This window comes from Plectropomus leopardus, chromosome 15 (assembly GCF_026936395.1).
Source record: "Plectropomus leopardus strain MGB_pleo_1.0 chromosome 15, ASM2693639v1, whole genome shotgun sequence".
Lineage (NCBI taxonomy): Eukaryota > Metazoa > Chordata > Actinopteri > Perciformes > Serranidae > Plectropomus > Plectropomus leopardus.
Window position 1 is genome coordinate 9,173,962 of NC_142190.1, and position 16,330 is coordinate 9,190,291.

The following is a 16,330-nucleotide window of genomic DNA, read 5'->3' on the forward strand; positions in this document are numbered from 1 at the left end:
GTCACCCAAGATAGTCCCAGGGCATGTTCAGACGTTACTGTATGTCACACTAGTTGTCAGTACTACTGTATGCCCCAGCTGTAACAGCACACACACACACACACACAAACACACACACACACCATGTTGATGCACTGGAGCATGGAGAGAGCTGCCACATGTGAAGTAAAGCAGCATGCACCTTCCACATCAGTCATGTCCCCTTAATCAGATCCCTAAGTGCAGGACACACACACACACACATGCGATCACCTGCAAATGAGACTAAACATGGCAGGCAGTCTTTTTCAGTGTCCATGAAAAAGCCTAAGTTAAATGCCCCTTAAGGATGGAGGTGATTTATCGGAGGGAGATAAATGACAGGAAGGAGCAGGAGTCAGAGCGCAGAGAAGATCAGTTGCATACATTTGAATAAAAGGGGTTAAAAGGTGAATGTCAGAGCTGAGAGCGAAGGCAGCCTGCGGAAATATTTAGAGGAATTAAAGGGCTAGTTCATCCATTTTAAAGAAACAGATTTTCCTAGTGATAGGTAGCCATACAGAAATATTTAATAGCATTTTTAAATATCAACAGCAACATGTCTTTTCAGGAACAATTCCTTGTTTTGTTAGATATTCCACAGAATATGATGTTGGTAGTTTTCATTTGGACTATGGGACTATCTTTTCAGTAGAAAGTGATTTAAGGCCATGTAACATTGTGCAAGTTTGGGTTGTCTGAGATGAGAGTTGACAACTGTAAGAGACATGGGGGACCTAGATTTCACATCTACTGACGGCTGATTGTGAGCTTTAGTGACCAAAGACAGCATCGCAAATTTAGGTCGAATCCTCACAATGTGACTGCTGCTATGACCCATGTCCACAAACCAACAAGACACAGTATAGCATGATATTATGGCTGACGAAATTTTTTGTAAGCACCCTTTTTTATTAAAATTTAGAGAAAAATATGCACAAATTAATGAAAAAGAAGTTTGTTGGACTGATAAGAGTTGTTCATTAATTCACTACATTGTTAAACTATGCAAGTGCAGATGGAGGATGCAAGCTAATGAGCTGACTTTTTTTCTATTTACATTTTATAACTTTGATTCATTATGCATTTATTGCATCAGACAAGCCTCAGACTGATATCAGCCTACAAAAGACTGCCTATCTCACAGTGTGGCATGCAGTAAGCCTAAACCAAAAGTTTTCCTTTCAGTCCTTAACACCAATCCTACCCTCGAAGTTGTCTCACTATCTGCTGGTCTGGCCCAGTCTGATCCAATGTCAATGATGCTGTGGTGGACTCGGCTTAGCAGACGGCTTCATATGCAATACTAGGTTTAATTGTAAAGAAATCCATAGACATTTCTGTTTTACCAGCCTAAAACTTCATTTGCGTGTGGACGAGAGACCAAAACATAGCAAAAAAAACTGTCTGTTTTCAAAATTAAATAGGTATGTGTAGACAGAGCCTTAATAAAATGTAAACAGACTGTATTTTAACATGTGGGTATATAAGGACTGACAGACTAGAGCCAGCCTCAAGATTATTCACATGGGACATTGTTTCTGGAAAGAAAAGTTGCTGATGGGTTTTTCAGTGCTGTGAGCATATCACAAAACTTAAGCAAATATGACCAAACGATGTGCATGTGTAGCAGCAATGGAGAAAAGTGAAAAAAAATATGCTTCTTTGTAATCTGGTGGAATTGACTCTTTAATTCAGAGAGATTAATGACTTCTCTATAATGTTATATTTGACGCAGGATGATAGCAGGAGGTTATTTTTGCCAGCATGGCTACATACAGCTGTGCAGCAGTAGACGGACAGGATAGAAGTAGAGCAGTGATACTTGTTGTGCGACTGTGATTAGTTGTGTATGTGAGTGTGCATGAAGTGAAGTTGATGTGTAGTTTTTCCACATTGTCATATTTGTGTATAAATGTTGACTGTTTTGTTGCACTCTGCTAAAACCAGCGCTGACTTTTGTGTCTACTCCTTTCCCCGCCGGCTACAGGACAAGTCGTCCCAGGCCCTCAGTCTGAGCAACGTGGCGGGTGTCTTCTACATCCTCGTCGGGGGCCTGGGCCTGGCCATGCTGGTGGCTCTCATCGAATTCTGCTACAAGTCGCGCAACGAGGCCAAGAGAATGAAGGTGGAGGCCCAGTCCCAATCCCCGTCCCAACACCCTCATTACCAACACCACTGCTACCCCTGCCAGAAAGGCAGCCCTCACCATAGCCCCGAGCCTAGCCAGAGTCCGAGGCTCAGCCCCAGCAACCACAACTTAGCCGAGTTTAGCGAGGTTTTCAATGCATATGGCAGCGATGGGGAAGCTGATAAGATATAGTTGAGGTTTTTGCACAACGTCCCCCACAAGCCTTTGCTCCCCCCCTCACTAGCTCCCTGCACAGAGACTGTAAGTGAAACCTATCATACCCCCGTGCTAGCTTTGCCATGCTGAGTGACTGTCGTGATCAGTGGCAACAATGCTTCCCACTTCTCTGTCTTATCTGCTCACCATGTGGTCATGTGACGTTCTGGTCTGCGTTTTCGAGCTTTTTTCTCAATGTGACAGGAAGTGATGAGTCATTCTCAGACATGACGTCGCCTCTGCTGCTTCGCAGCTTGTGTGGCTGCAGACGTTGGCCCTCATTTATCAAGCAAGCGTACCTTGTGACCCATTTTCCTGCCAAAATGTAAAATTTATTACTCCTTCTGAATCTGGTGGAAAGATAATAATCCTGTCTGGTTTTCATTGGAATTAAATAATGCTGATAAATGCCATGATGGATCACCTTTATCAAAATTTGGTATTTTGTTACGGTTTTAAATTAATGAGGATAAAATGTCGATGAAAATGCAAGTTTGCACAAATTAAGTAAGATTAAGTAGTTTAATTGGCATGTAGTGTAGTTCTTAATACATATAGAAATATATCTATTGAGTGCATGAAAAAAGTCTTTAACTTAAACCTTTGAAAAATGGGAGCAAAAACAAAATTGTTGCATTTAAATTTTTGCTCAGTGTGAATGTATTACAAACACTAACACACAGCTCTTAAATTTAACAGGTAGGAAAGGCGTGTTAAATGAGGACCAATGTCTTTACTTGTACACACACGTCTATACTTGTGAGGACATTTCATCAAACTGCAGCACATTCGTCCATCTAGTGTGTAGTTTGAAGCTCCAGTGCCTTGTTTTTCTTTTTTTTGTTTGTTTGTTTTTTCATAGCGAACCATGAAAAGTCCTTGTGAGGGCCTAAACACACACACTTGAACCTGAGAAGTACATGCTGTAGCTGAGGGATATTACTGTCTCACGTCTGTCAGTTACAGTAGGCCATCAATGTACAGCCACAGAACAAATTTAATGAGAAACCAGCCCTGAGCACACAGGAAGCTCCATATAATAAAGCCGTGTTTAAACAGTGTACGTTGTAAGGCTAAAGTTAAGAGAAGTATCCCTCAAGCTGAGCTGACTTTATTGATGTGAGCTGTTTTCTCCGGATATTTCCCCCAGGTCCTCGACCATTAGACTCTCAGATATCTCTTCGCACTCGGTGTATATCTGTCCAGCGTGGTTATGTGTCCCCCATCAGCACTTCAGCACAAACTCTTCATTAGCTTGACTGTTGCTTAGTCAGCTTCCCTGTCCCACTGCCTGCAACTATCACTCACTGTGTAATAACTCTGTCGCTAATGGATTTACATGTTAGTATGGGGCTGGCTTGATACTGTACTGAATGGCTATGAGAGGTGTTTTGCTACACTACTGTATCTATATTGAACTGTACAGCTGTACTGTGTTGTTTTTACAGATATTTTTGAAGCAGATTGGAGTTTTAGTTAGAATTTATATCAGCGGATAATGAACATGTTATGCCGGGCAGACACAGTGCAAACAATGTAAACATTTCACACATTTGAGAATTCAGCTCGGCTAACTAATGTAACATAATAGCCAGCTTACTTTGTGTAAGTAGCTTAAGTACTTGACCTCATAATTTTTTATTATTTTTCTTATCTGTTGTGTACACTGGCCTCCAATCAAGTGTACGATCTAAAGACCATATCATATTTTTTTTTGATTTAACAGAAAACCAGGGTTTATTGCAATTTGGGGTTTTATTTTTGAAGCTCTGACCATCGGTTCTGTTGGCTGTGTTAAAATGAGTCATCGGAAATCTGATGAAACTGGCAACACTGCTAAAAACATGCAGGGGAAGAAGCCCGAGCTGTCAAATAAATACAACAGGTAAAAAGTAAATAAGCCAACTGTGTCGCCAGATAGTTAGATCTACTTTACGCAAAAAGGACAGATAATGTGCAAAAATCTATATACTTATCAAATAATTAACATAGAAAGTATAAACCATGTATCAAATAGTGAGCAAAAATCAGCAGCAAAACATGTTCACATTGTATGTTTTTGTAAACCATAGATCTGTCACATTTGTATATTATTTTGTAGTTGATACGTTGTAACTTTATGTTTCCCAACAACATTGTGGTTTTCGTGTGCTTAGGGTTAGGCACAAAAACTTAAAGATCACATTTTGGCTTAAAACACCCACATTTGGTGACACCAAAGTCGCTGAAAAAGCAGGGACCGGTCCGTGAAATGCAAATGCTTTTACGATCAGTTAGCTTTTAACCAGGAAGTAACAAACCGTATCTCACCACTGACAGCAGTGCTCTCCCTCTGCGCAAATACACTGATTTGTAGGTGATTTTTTTTAGTAAAGATGTGTTTATAAGAGTTTGTTTACAGCCTGCATGATCGTCTGACTGGTTGTGTTTCTTCCTCCAGCTGACTTCTTTGTAGTGATGTTGTGCCTGTAGATCTCAGCAACTTCTTGTCAGAGCACAATGTTATTATCATGAATAGAAAAGATGTTCAGAGCTTCATATGTTTGCATGTAACATATAGTTGGGAGCAGTTGGGGTCCTAAGAACTCTCTGTTTGTTAGCATTTTAAAAGTATTGTACATTGAGAAAAGTAATAGGGATAGCTGTCTCTTTTAGAAAAACGTTAAGCTTTGTAAGGTATTTTGACATGAACACATCCTTAAACTCCAATCTGCAGCTGTGCAATTTTCCTCATTTCCACCTGCTCTGTACAAAACCTGTCTCTTTATTTCCCTCCTCAGCTTACATTTACAGAAGCCATGAGGAACAAGGCTCGTCTGTCCATCACAGGCAGCGTAGGGGAGAACGGACGGGTGCTGACGCCCGACTGTCCCAAGGCCGTCCACACCGGGCCTCCCCTCCGCCAGAGCTCCGGCCTCGCCTTGGTCTCCTCCGAGCTCCCGTGAAAACCAAAAACCTCTCAAGTGCCTTATTCCAATAACAAGAAAAAACAATAATCTCACAGCCCACAAAACTACCAGAAACTAACCACGAAGAAACAGGATTCACACCCAACAGGTCACCTCCAGTGGGCAAGACGGGACCGACGGAGGCGCGAACAACAAATCCCACTGTTAGAGGTTACAACTTGTTGTGGCTGAGTGATTTCTCTCAGAAATCAGTGGAAACCAGAGGCAGAACAATCTTGATTGTTTTACTGTGTGGCCACACGGAGGCGTGTTTGAATCAAAGGGTCATGGGAATCAACTGGAGCCATTCAACTTTTCCAGTATGTGAAGAGGACCAGAGGGGGGAGGAAACGAATAATATCATGATATATGATAAAGATGACGACCAGAAAACTGTAAACTTGAAACTGTGCATTTTTTTTGGATTGCTGTGAATTGGCAAAACAAACTGAACCACAATCAAGATTGTTTTCAAAGTGAACAGTGTTTGCTACACAGACATGAGCAGCGTTCAAGAGACAACAATCTCGCTAGATATCAGCAGGTGAAACTGGGAGAGTTGTAGCCCAGTGCCGTGAGGATATGACGAAAAATATTTGTATTCATAATAACAAAAATCTATTGGTATTGAATATATGAGCAAACATAGGAAACTGTGAAAATAAGTAAATATGTATATTCCATGAAAAACAAAATGAAGAATTTAGCTGTACATAGGGACGACCGTGTAACATGCTTGCTTTTTAAACAGATGTACATAGCAGATACTGTAGTGGACAGACAGACAGTTGTTTTTTTGTAAATCATCTTTAAAAATTTTATTCATCGCAATAATGAAAAGATGATGCCACTTGAAAGGAGGAGACATGCAGAAGGCAGTGTTAAAATTTGTAATGTGTTGAATACTTAAGTGTATTATATAGGATCATTCAAATTCTAAATGTGAAGGGGTATCAACTGCCCAAATATTCTGATACCTGTTGCATACAAATTCATTATTATATTCAACGATGAATGTTAAGTAGCTCAACCCCCAATCCTTAAACCACACCCCTCACTGTGCAGACGTAGACCCAGAGAGTTGCTCGCGAGTAGAGCCTTATAAATCAAGTTTCTGCAGTCAGAATATAACTATTTTTTTCATTCTTTGATCTATTTTTTGTACGGAGAAATGAAAAAGAAACTGTCTGTTTCCTGGTTTTAAATGTCGACAGTCAAGTACTATCTGGGTAGATCTATTAGACCATTATGTGTGTGGAGACATGAGTCAAAAACCATGATGTGAAATTGAAAAATTTCTCTCTCACTATATGTTATTTTAGTGTTCCAGTAAGACGTCGAACCCGAGCTGATGAAGCCGCCGTTTGTATGTTGAACAATGATTATAGAGCCCTTCCTTATTGAAACACTGTGGATCCTCTGGGGAGGCTGAACACACTGTAGCAGAAATGTATTTGCTCCGGTCTCACCGACTGAAGTGTCCTCATCTCTCTCTTTTTTGGAAAAATGGAAGGACAATCTGCAATAGGATACAAGAAGCCACATCTTAAGAAAACATCAGCCAGCGATGGCGTTGGTTCTAAATGTTTTCATTTATTCCCATCCGGTCTGTTCCTGTGCGCACGCTGTGGCTGGACAGCGAAGTTTGCAGCAGAGAAACCAGCTGGAATATTTCAGGTCATGCCTTTTTTGTCCTGCCATCCGTCTTTAGAGCTGAAGTGTAATATGGCGTCTTATTTGGTTCAATTGTACATCTTTATTTTGATCTTTTTTAAGTAAAAACAAATTTCAAATTGCAATGTATTGTGTCATTATTTGAAGTATGGTTGATAGGTTTGTGTATGCAAGCATGGTCGGATTATAAAACAAGGGGCCTCTAGGCACAGATATGCAAAAGGCCCCACCACCTGTCCTACACCGGAGCAAGACACATAGTTGTGTGTGTCTGAGGAAATTTTGTATCTTTTTACAGTTCTGTTGCATCTCTTTGTCTTGTTATGTCCATTTTTAGATGTTTTGTGTCTCTTTGAGGTAATTTTGTTCTTTCCTATTAAGTTTTCTGTCCTATGAAGTGTTTAGTGATTTTTGTATTTTTTTTCTAAAAAAAGACACTGGAAATCTTTTTACCTTGAAAACTTTTGGACTATTTTTTTGTCATTAAATTTTTTTTATTTATACACACACACACACACACACACACACATATATATATATATATATATAAATACACACATTTGTGTGTGTTTGGGGTATTTTTCAAGATAACATGCTTTAAAAACCCACCAAAATTTTTAAACTCGTCAAAATTATACCAGTTATAAAAGCCAGAGACTGTAAAAACAAGAAATTGTCGGTGATTTTTTAAATTTCCGACGGTCCTTGAACATATCATGTGAGAGGATACATTTTCTCCAGTCACTCAAACTCTGACTGAACACGCATGTTTGTTGTTTAGTTAAATATCCTAAAGTGTGTGTTTTGATTGCAAAAAAATAAAGAAAAGTATGTCGGAGTCCTCCATAATGAAGGGCTTCCTTAACTGTTGTCGTTGATTCCAGCGCGGTGGTGCCTCCTTAAACGGGCCACGCCCCTTTGTGACGTAACGACGCGGCCAACGGAAGTTTTCAAATCTCAAATGCGGAAGCTCATTCTGTTTGTCTGTTTGCTTCGCTGCTGCTACTGGGCAAAACCGCCAAAAAATAAAGTCCAAAGTCGTTTTAAAATCAAACGGAGGCAAAATTATCATGACCGACGTCAGTCCGGATCGTGTCTGCGCGGTTGGATGTGTTTTATGTAGCGGGTAAGCTAGCTATAGTTAGCCGCGTGTTAGCTAACATGACGGAAAAAGTTCAAGTCGGCGCTTTGAAGTGCGCAAAAACAGAGACAGGAGGACATCGCCATGGACACTTCTGGCAATATTTGAGTTTTCTTGTTCAAACATTGGACATTGTGGACATTTCACGCGGGCTCCAGTGGACTTGCTGTCATTTTTGCCGGATTGGATTCAAGCTAACAGCCGCCGGATGAAAACATCGTCGGTAAGTTGTTCATATTAATTATTTGTCCTGCTAAAGGCTCCTTATAGATGTTGTTATATTTGTCGCGGGTGTTTTTTAAATGGCGTTTTTTGTTGGTGCTTGTGTTGCAGACCGCTGTGTCTGCTTGCTTATTGTGTTAACCCCTTAGGGACTGCTCGGTGCATGAAATGCGCTTTTCATTCTTCATTTTTTGGCTGTGTTCATGCATTTTGGTTACATTTTGGGAAGATTACGTACGTTTGCATAATCTTGGTATTTCCAGCTCAGCTCCAAATAATACGTCTAAAATATACTGTGTAAACGAAATGGTTAAATTCATACCTTTAAGTGTAAAACAAACAAACAATTGAAACCCATTCAAACTGCAATTTTTGATCCCACAGCCATTAACCCTCCGATATCCCGCCCAGAGAGGCACTTCTTAACGACCGAAGGCGCATACTCTGCGTTCAGGGGTACTATCGCTCAAAAAAATCATACTTTTATTATTTCATCAACTTGCGCCGTAAACAAAAATACCGAATATTCAATAATTACCATATTTTTAATCCCGTAAATGCCATGTTTGTAATGTAAACAGACCACATTTTTTATGCAGAAAGTGATTTATTTATTTATTAAGTAAACTACGTACATAATAAATGGATTACGTATTTTTTATTTTTGCAGCCTGGCATATGTCAGTGATTAACAGCAACATTGGTTAATATGCGTTATATTTTTGCTTGGTCAAATATTCTAAAATACTAATAGCTATCACCCTTTGTGCATAAAATGCACACCTCTATTAGATATTATATATTGATTTATTTTTCTACTCTATTTCATGCATTTGCATTGCATTGCATTTTTTACTCATCCGGATACCGGAAGGTCAAAGCATAAAAATATTGCATTGTATTATTACTGGGTGTCATTCTGGGCTTTTGCCTTGAAATTTGTCTGTTATACTATTTTCCACTTGATGACGTCATTTTAACCATATTTTGCACATGGAGAAAATGCATGCTGTTTCCACTAGGTGTACTGTCACAATAAATGTTGCTGAAAATGATTAACATATTCCAGACTGTGACAAAACAACAACAAAGTTACTTTGCATGTAGGATATTTAAAACTAATTAGCGTGGTGAAGTTAGTTTTAGGTTGGATATTCGACAGACTTTTGCGTCGCGTTGAAGGGCGGCGAGCTCTCCTCCGCAACGCAGGGTTTTCACTCAGGGACCATCAACAAATTACTTTAACACAAGGTCAATGTTATTTTCAATATTTTGACAGCTTCCAGGTCATGTGACCAAGAGAATCAAAATCAGTGCTGGATCATATAACTGCACTGGCTGGTCAGGACACACACCCCTTTATTGCATTTTAATACTCCTCATATTTTATATAAATATATTTATGGAAAAAATAGCAATTTTTGATCAATAGCTTCCAGGATGTGACTAAATTACTCAAAAGCAGTGCTGGATCATATTACTGGTTATTTTATTGTGACAGTACACCTAGTGGAAAAAGCATGTATTTTCTCCATTTGCAAAAAGATATCATCAAGTGGAACATAATAAAACAGACAAAGGCAAAAGCCCAGGATGACACCCAGAAATAATATCATGCAATGTTTTTTTTTTTTTTGTTTTGTTTTTTTTTTTTTTTAATGGCTGTGGGATAAAAAACTGCAGTTTACACATTTTGTGTACACACTGTATTTTAGACACAGTAAATGTTGCTGCAAACCATTGCCATATTCCAGGCTGTGATAAAAAGAAAAACAACAAAAAGGCTACTTTGCATATAGGACATTTAAAAATAATTCAGTTTTTTGTGTTTTATTTTTTTCCTTATAATAACACAGTGACAAAAACCTGGCATTTAAAGGGTTAAGATTTTGAAAAGTAATCAGTATTTGATATTTATGAGTAGGACTGATGTTGGTAAAAAAAAATCTAAAATAGCCTTTCAGCAATTGTGCTGCTTAAATATAAGCAGATATCTGTTTCTGGGCAGAATTTTAGCTGATATGAGCTGTTTCTTCCTGTTTCAGTCTCTGACAGGCTTGCCCAAACTTTTTTAAATGGGGCCTTATTAGATATTGGAAAAATGGCCAGCTGCTTCTCACATCATACGGGTTATAAGTGAATCAACTTGATTTTTGCCCCAGTGTTATGTTGTTTTGTGTTGACTGAATTTGCAGCTTTTTGTTTTGGGGTTATTAGTGTTTTTGTATTGTTTCTGTTTTTGCTATGTGTTCGCTGAGAAAAAATACTCGATACACACAATATTTATACATTTATATTTTTTATATTTTAAACATGTTACATATTTGCTTTATACATTGTATTGTCGTGTAAGGCACAGTTTTATATTGTACACACTTTTTATAATTTATACACTTTATACACACTGCACATTATCCATATTGTAATTAAAATATTCATATATTTGCGCTAATTGTCTATTACTGTATTTCTTGGCATTTTTATTTTTACACCTAACATACTCAGCATATTATGCATACTTTATTTTGTAAATATTTACATATTCTACCTACTGTATTTTTATTTTTACATTTATATTTTTACATGCTTGTGCTTGTACATATTTTTTTGATTGTTCTCTAAGCTGGCATCAGAGCGACTGTAAAGAACCACAGTTTCCCCCTCATTGCCAATGTTTTGCAGTAGAGGGGGAAATTATTATAACCTTACTGTACATGCTCAAAAGTTGAAAAATAAACACTATTTCCACAGCCTGTTCACCATCACTTTGATATCAAACATTCTTCGTAATACGAACAAAATACTGGAAAAAAATATAGAAAGAAATTACAGTCTCATGTGTGAATGTATGACCCGTCGATGTTGATGAAGCATGATGTGTCCTATGAACTGAGCAGGAGAGATTGTTGAACAATTGACAGTTTCTGAAGTTTCTTGGGAGTTGATGACAAATTTTGTGATATTTTTTCTAAAAGAAAATTGACTGAGAAACAAATAGCACAAGCCTTATGTTGTTAGAATTACAAGACTGCCTTAAAATCAAACTTTTGACCAAGCTCCAAATTTTTCATGTAAACTGGCGTCTTTTGTTTACATAAACACATCACCGCCGGTTGTTTAGATAATTGTTTACTGAAGTTATAATTAAATTTTATTAACAGTAAAAGTTCAGGGTGTCAGTTGCTGCTCTCAGGTAGTTGTAGCACCTTACCGTCTTAACAAGTAGGCCCTTAGAGCCGGGGAGGATGAGCGTGACGTTTTCCAGAAGTCGATGACAATCTTTGTGTCACTATTATTTTTTATTTATTTATTTTGTATGACAGTTTATTTCCACTCCATTTTCAGTATCAACTTTTTGTCACCATTTTGTTTGGGGGGATGAGGGAGCTCCATAGGAATGAGGAAAAGTGAATTTTCCCTGTAAATAATACCTCTGTCTGTCCTCTCTGTGTGTGTCTCTCAGGTCAGATCGATTCCCAGCACGAGCAGGAGGGGAAGGTCCAGTTTGTGATTGCTGGGTGTGCGCCATGGCCCATGCTCTCCACAACATGCAGAAGGACCTGTGTTTTCATGCATCTGCCCCGAGATGGACCTGAGAGAAGGGAGGAAACTGCTCAATTACATCCACAGCATCAGCTTCAACGGTAGGTTGAAAGGTGCTTTCAAATTTGTAATTGGAGCCAAACAGATTTGTCACGGCTCCAATGGTACGAGGATACCGGGTCCCCCCACCAGAGCCAGACTGGGAGGGGGGTGGAGCTTGTAGGTGAGCGTCTCTGGGGCTGGACTTTGGCCAAAAGGCCCAATCGGGCTTACCCCGAATAAGTAACATGCTGTCACCACCCAGTGGGTCCATGGCCCGCAGGGTTGTTGTCAAGGCTGGGCAGCCAGGCAGCATGAAGGGGAGGGTGCCCTGGGCGTGCTGACCCCTGGCATCATCTATTCCTCCTGAGGGACTATATCCTGTGCATCCTGGGGGAGGATGCGGACATGGAATCCAAGTGGTCCATGTTCAGTACCTCCATTGTGGAAGCGGCTGCTAAAAGCTGTGGTCCGAAGGTCGCCGGTGCCTGTCTTTGCAAGCAGCCTCGCATACCAAAACAAATACATTGTTTTAGGTAATGCGGGTAGACACCAGTAGGGTGCGGGAAGCTGTCAGGCGTCAGACAGCAACCTACACACCTGCTGGTGGAAACCCAACAGAGAGGTGTTTTCCTAGACTGCACCGGTTGGCCTGAAGGGCTGCAGCTGAGGCAGTAGCCAAAGCAAAAACTCAGGTGTTCGGGAGGCCATGAAAGAGGAAAGTGTTGCCGGGGAGAGGGACGTCTGGAGTGCTCTGCTCCACCTGTTGTCCCTGTGACCCGGCCTTGAATATAAGGCAGTAAATGGCACAGGTTACGCTCTAAGGTCTGTAGACTTTTACTACTTTTGTTTCATTTTATCTACATTAAAATGCAGATATGTTTAGAGATTAGCTGAAATATCATCAGAGCGACGGACGGTAAACAGTGGCTAGTCTGTTGAGACAGTCGTTCTAGTTTCAGTTTGTAGTTGGAGCCGTGTCAATCCGTCATGGCTCCAATGGTACAAGGATACCGGGTCCCCCCACCAGAGCCAGACTGGGAAGGGGGTGGAGCTTGTACGTGAGCGTCTCTGGGGCTGGACTTTGGCCAAAAGGCCCAATCGGGCTTACCCCGAATACGTAACATGCTGTCACCACCCAGTGGGTCCATGGCCCGCAGGGTTGTTGTCAAGGCTGGGCAGCCGGGCAGCATGAAGGGGAGGGTGCCCTGGGCGTGCTGACCCCTGGCATCATCTATTCCTCCTGAGGGGCTATATCCTGTGCATCCTGGGGGAGGATGCGGACATGGAATCCAAGTGGTCCATGTTCAGTACCTCCATTGTGGAAGCGGCTGCTAAAAGCTGTGGTCCGAAGGTCGCCGGTGCCTGTCTTTGCAAGCAGCCTCGCATACCAAAACAAATACATTGTTTTAGGTAATGCGGGTAGACACCAGTAGGGTGCGGGAAGCTGTCAGGCGTCAGACAGCAACCTACACACCTGCTGGTGGAAACCCAACAGAGAGGTGTTTTCCTAGACTGCACCGGTTGGCCTGAAGGGCTGCAGCTGAGGCAGTAGCCAAAGCAAAAACTCAGGTGTTCGGGAGGCCATGAAAGAGGAAAGTGTTGCCGGGGAGAGGGACGTCTGGAGTGCTCTGCTCCACCTGTTGTGCCTGTGACCCGGCCTTGAATATAAGGCAGTAAATGGCACAGGTTACGCTCTAAGGTCTGTAGACTTTTACTACTTTTGTTTCATTTTATCTACATTAAAATGCAGATATGTTTAGAGATTAGCTGAAATATCATCAGAGCGACGGACGGTAAACAGTGGCTAGACTGTTGAGACAGTCGTTCTAGTTTCAGTTTGTAGTTGGAGCCGTGTCAATCCGTCATGGCTCCAATGGTACAAGGATACCGGGTCCCCCCACCAGAGCCAGACTGGGAGGGGGATGGAGCTTGTACGTGAGCGTCTCTGGGGCTGGACTTTGGCCAAAAGGCCCAATCGGGCTTACCCCGAATACGTAACATGCTGTCACCACCCAGTGGGTCCATGGCCCGCAGGGTTGTTGTCAAGGCTGGGCAGCCGGGCAGCATGAAGGGGAGGGTGCCCTGGGCGTGCTGACCCCTGGCATCATCTATTCCTCCTGAGGGGCTATATCCTGTGCATCCTGGGGGAGGATGCGGACATGGAATCCAAGTGGTCCATGTTCAGTACCTCCATTGTGGAAGCGGCTGCTAAAAGCTGTGGTCCGAAGGTCGCCGGTGCCTGTCTTTGCAAGCAGCCTCGCATACCAAAACAAATACATTGTTTTAGGTAATGCGGGTAGACACCAGTAGGGTGCGGGAAGCTGTCAGGCGTCAGACAGCAACCTACACACCTGCTGGTGGAAACCCAACAGAGAGGTGTTTTCCTAGACTGCACCGGTTGGCCTGAAGGGCTGCAGCTGAGGCAGTAGCCAAAGCAAAAACTCAGGTGTTCGGGAGGCCATGAAAGAGGAAAGTGTTGCCGGGGAGAGGGACGTCTGGAGTGCTCTGCTCCACCTGTTGTGCCTGTGACCCGGCCTTGAATATAAGGCAGTAAATGGCACAGGTTACGCTCTAAGGTCTGTAGACTTTTACTACTTTTGTTTCATTTTATCTACATTAAAATGCAGATATGTTTAGAGATTAGCTGAAATATCATCAGAGCGACGGACGGTAAACAGTGGCTAGACTGTTGAGACAGTCGTTCTAGTTTCAGTTTGTAGTTGGAGCCGTGTCAATCCGTCATGGCTCCAATGGTACAAGGATACCGGGTCCCCCCACCAGAGCCAGACTGGGAGGGGGATGGAGCTTGTACGTGAGCGTCTCTGGGGCTGGACTTTGGCCAAAAGGCCCAATCGGGCTTACCCCGAATACGTAACATGCTGTCACCACCCAGTGGGTCCATGGCCCGCAGGGTTGTTGTCAAGGCTGGGCAGCCGGGCAGCATGAAGGGGAGGGTGCCCTGGGCGTGCTGACCCCTGGCATCATCTATTCCTCCTGAGGGGCTATATCCTGTGCATCCTGGGGGAGGATGCGGACATGGAATCCAAGTGGTCCATGTTCAGTACCTCCATTGTGGAAGCGGCTGCTAAAAGCTGTGGTCCGAAGGTCACCGGTGCCTGTCTTTGCAAGCAGCCTCGCATACCAAAACAAATACATTGTTTTAGGTACTGCGGGTAGACACCAGTAGGGTGCGGGAAGCTGTCAGGCGTCAGACAGCAACCTACACACCTGCTGGTGGAAACCCAACAGAGAGGTGTTTTCCTAGACTGCACCGGTTGGCCTGAAGGGCTGCAGCTGAGGCAGTAGCCAAAGCAAAAACTCGGGTGTTCGGGAGGCCATGAAAGAGGAAAGTGTTGCCGGGGAGAGGGACGTCTGGAGTGCTCTGCTCTGCCTATTGTCCCCGTGACCCGGCCTTAAATAAAAGGCAGTAAATGGCACAGGTTGTGCTCTCGAGTCTGTAGACTTTTACGACCTTTGTTTCATTTTATCTACATTAAAATGCAGATATGTTTAGGGATTAGCTGAAATACCATCAGAGCGATGGACGGTAACAGTGGCTAGACTGTTGAGACTGTCATTCTAATTTCAATTTGTAGTTGGAGCTGTATAGATCCGTCGCGGCTCCAGTGGTACAAGGACACCGGGTCCCCCCCCGGAGCCAGACCGGGAGGGGGGTGGAGCTTGTAGGTGAGCGTCTCTGAGGCTGGACTTTGGCCAGAGGGCCCAGTCAAGCCTACCCCAAATAAGTAACATGCTGTCACCACCCAGTGGGTCCATGGCCCGCAGGGTCGTTATCAGGGCTGGGCAGCCGGGCAGCATGAAGGGGAGGGTGCCCTGGGCGTGCTGACCCCTGGCATCATCTATTCCTCCTGAGGGACTATATCCTGTGCATCCTGGGGGAGGATGCGGACATGGAATCCAAGTGGTCCATGTTCAGTACCTCCATTGTGGAAGCGGCTGCTAAAAGCTGTGGTCCGAAGGTCGCCGGTGCCTGTCTTTGCAAGCAGCCTCGCATACCAAAACAAATACATTGTTTTAGGTACTGCGGGTAGACACCAGTAGGGTGCGGGAAGCTGTCAGGCGTCAGACAGCAACCTACACACCTGCTGGTGGAAACCCAACAGAGAGGTGTTTTCCTAGACTGCACCGGTTGGCCTGAAGGGCTGCAGCTGAGGCAGTAGCCAAAGCAAAAACTCAGGTGTTCGGGAGGCCATGAAAGAGGAAAGTGTTGCCGGGGAGAGGGACGTCTGGAGTGCTCTGCTCCACCTGTTGTGCCTGTGACCCGGCCTTGAATATAAGGCAGTAAATGGCACAGGTTGTGCTCTCGAGTCTGTAGACTTTTACGACCTTTGTTTCATTTTATCTACATTAAAATGCAGATATGTTTAGGGATTA

At 42.7% G+C, this 16,330-nt stretch overlaps 1 protein-coding gene across 2 annotated transcripts in view; it reads left to right on the top strand.

The window, feature by feature from the left end:
- The window catches only part of gria4b (glutamate receptor, ionotropic, AMPA 4b), a 146,262-nt gene extending 139,156 nt beyond the window's left edge, over window positions 1-7,106 (top strand). For both annotated transcript variants that reach the window (XM_042498982.2, XM_088088939.1), the window contains exons 15-16: window positions 2,009-2,146; window positions 5,146-7,106. In XM_042498982.2, the coding sequence (XP_042354916.1) occupies window positions 2,009-2,146; window positions 5,146-5,310 (303 nt within the window). In that variant the 3' untranslated portion in view covers window positions 5,311-7,106. The remainder of the gene's footprint in view (window positions 1-2,008; window positions 2,147-5,145) is intronic.
- Window positions 7,107-16,330: the final 9,224 nt, after the last annotated feature.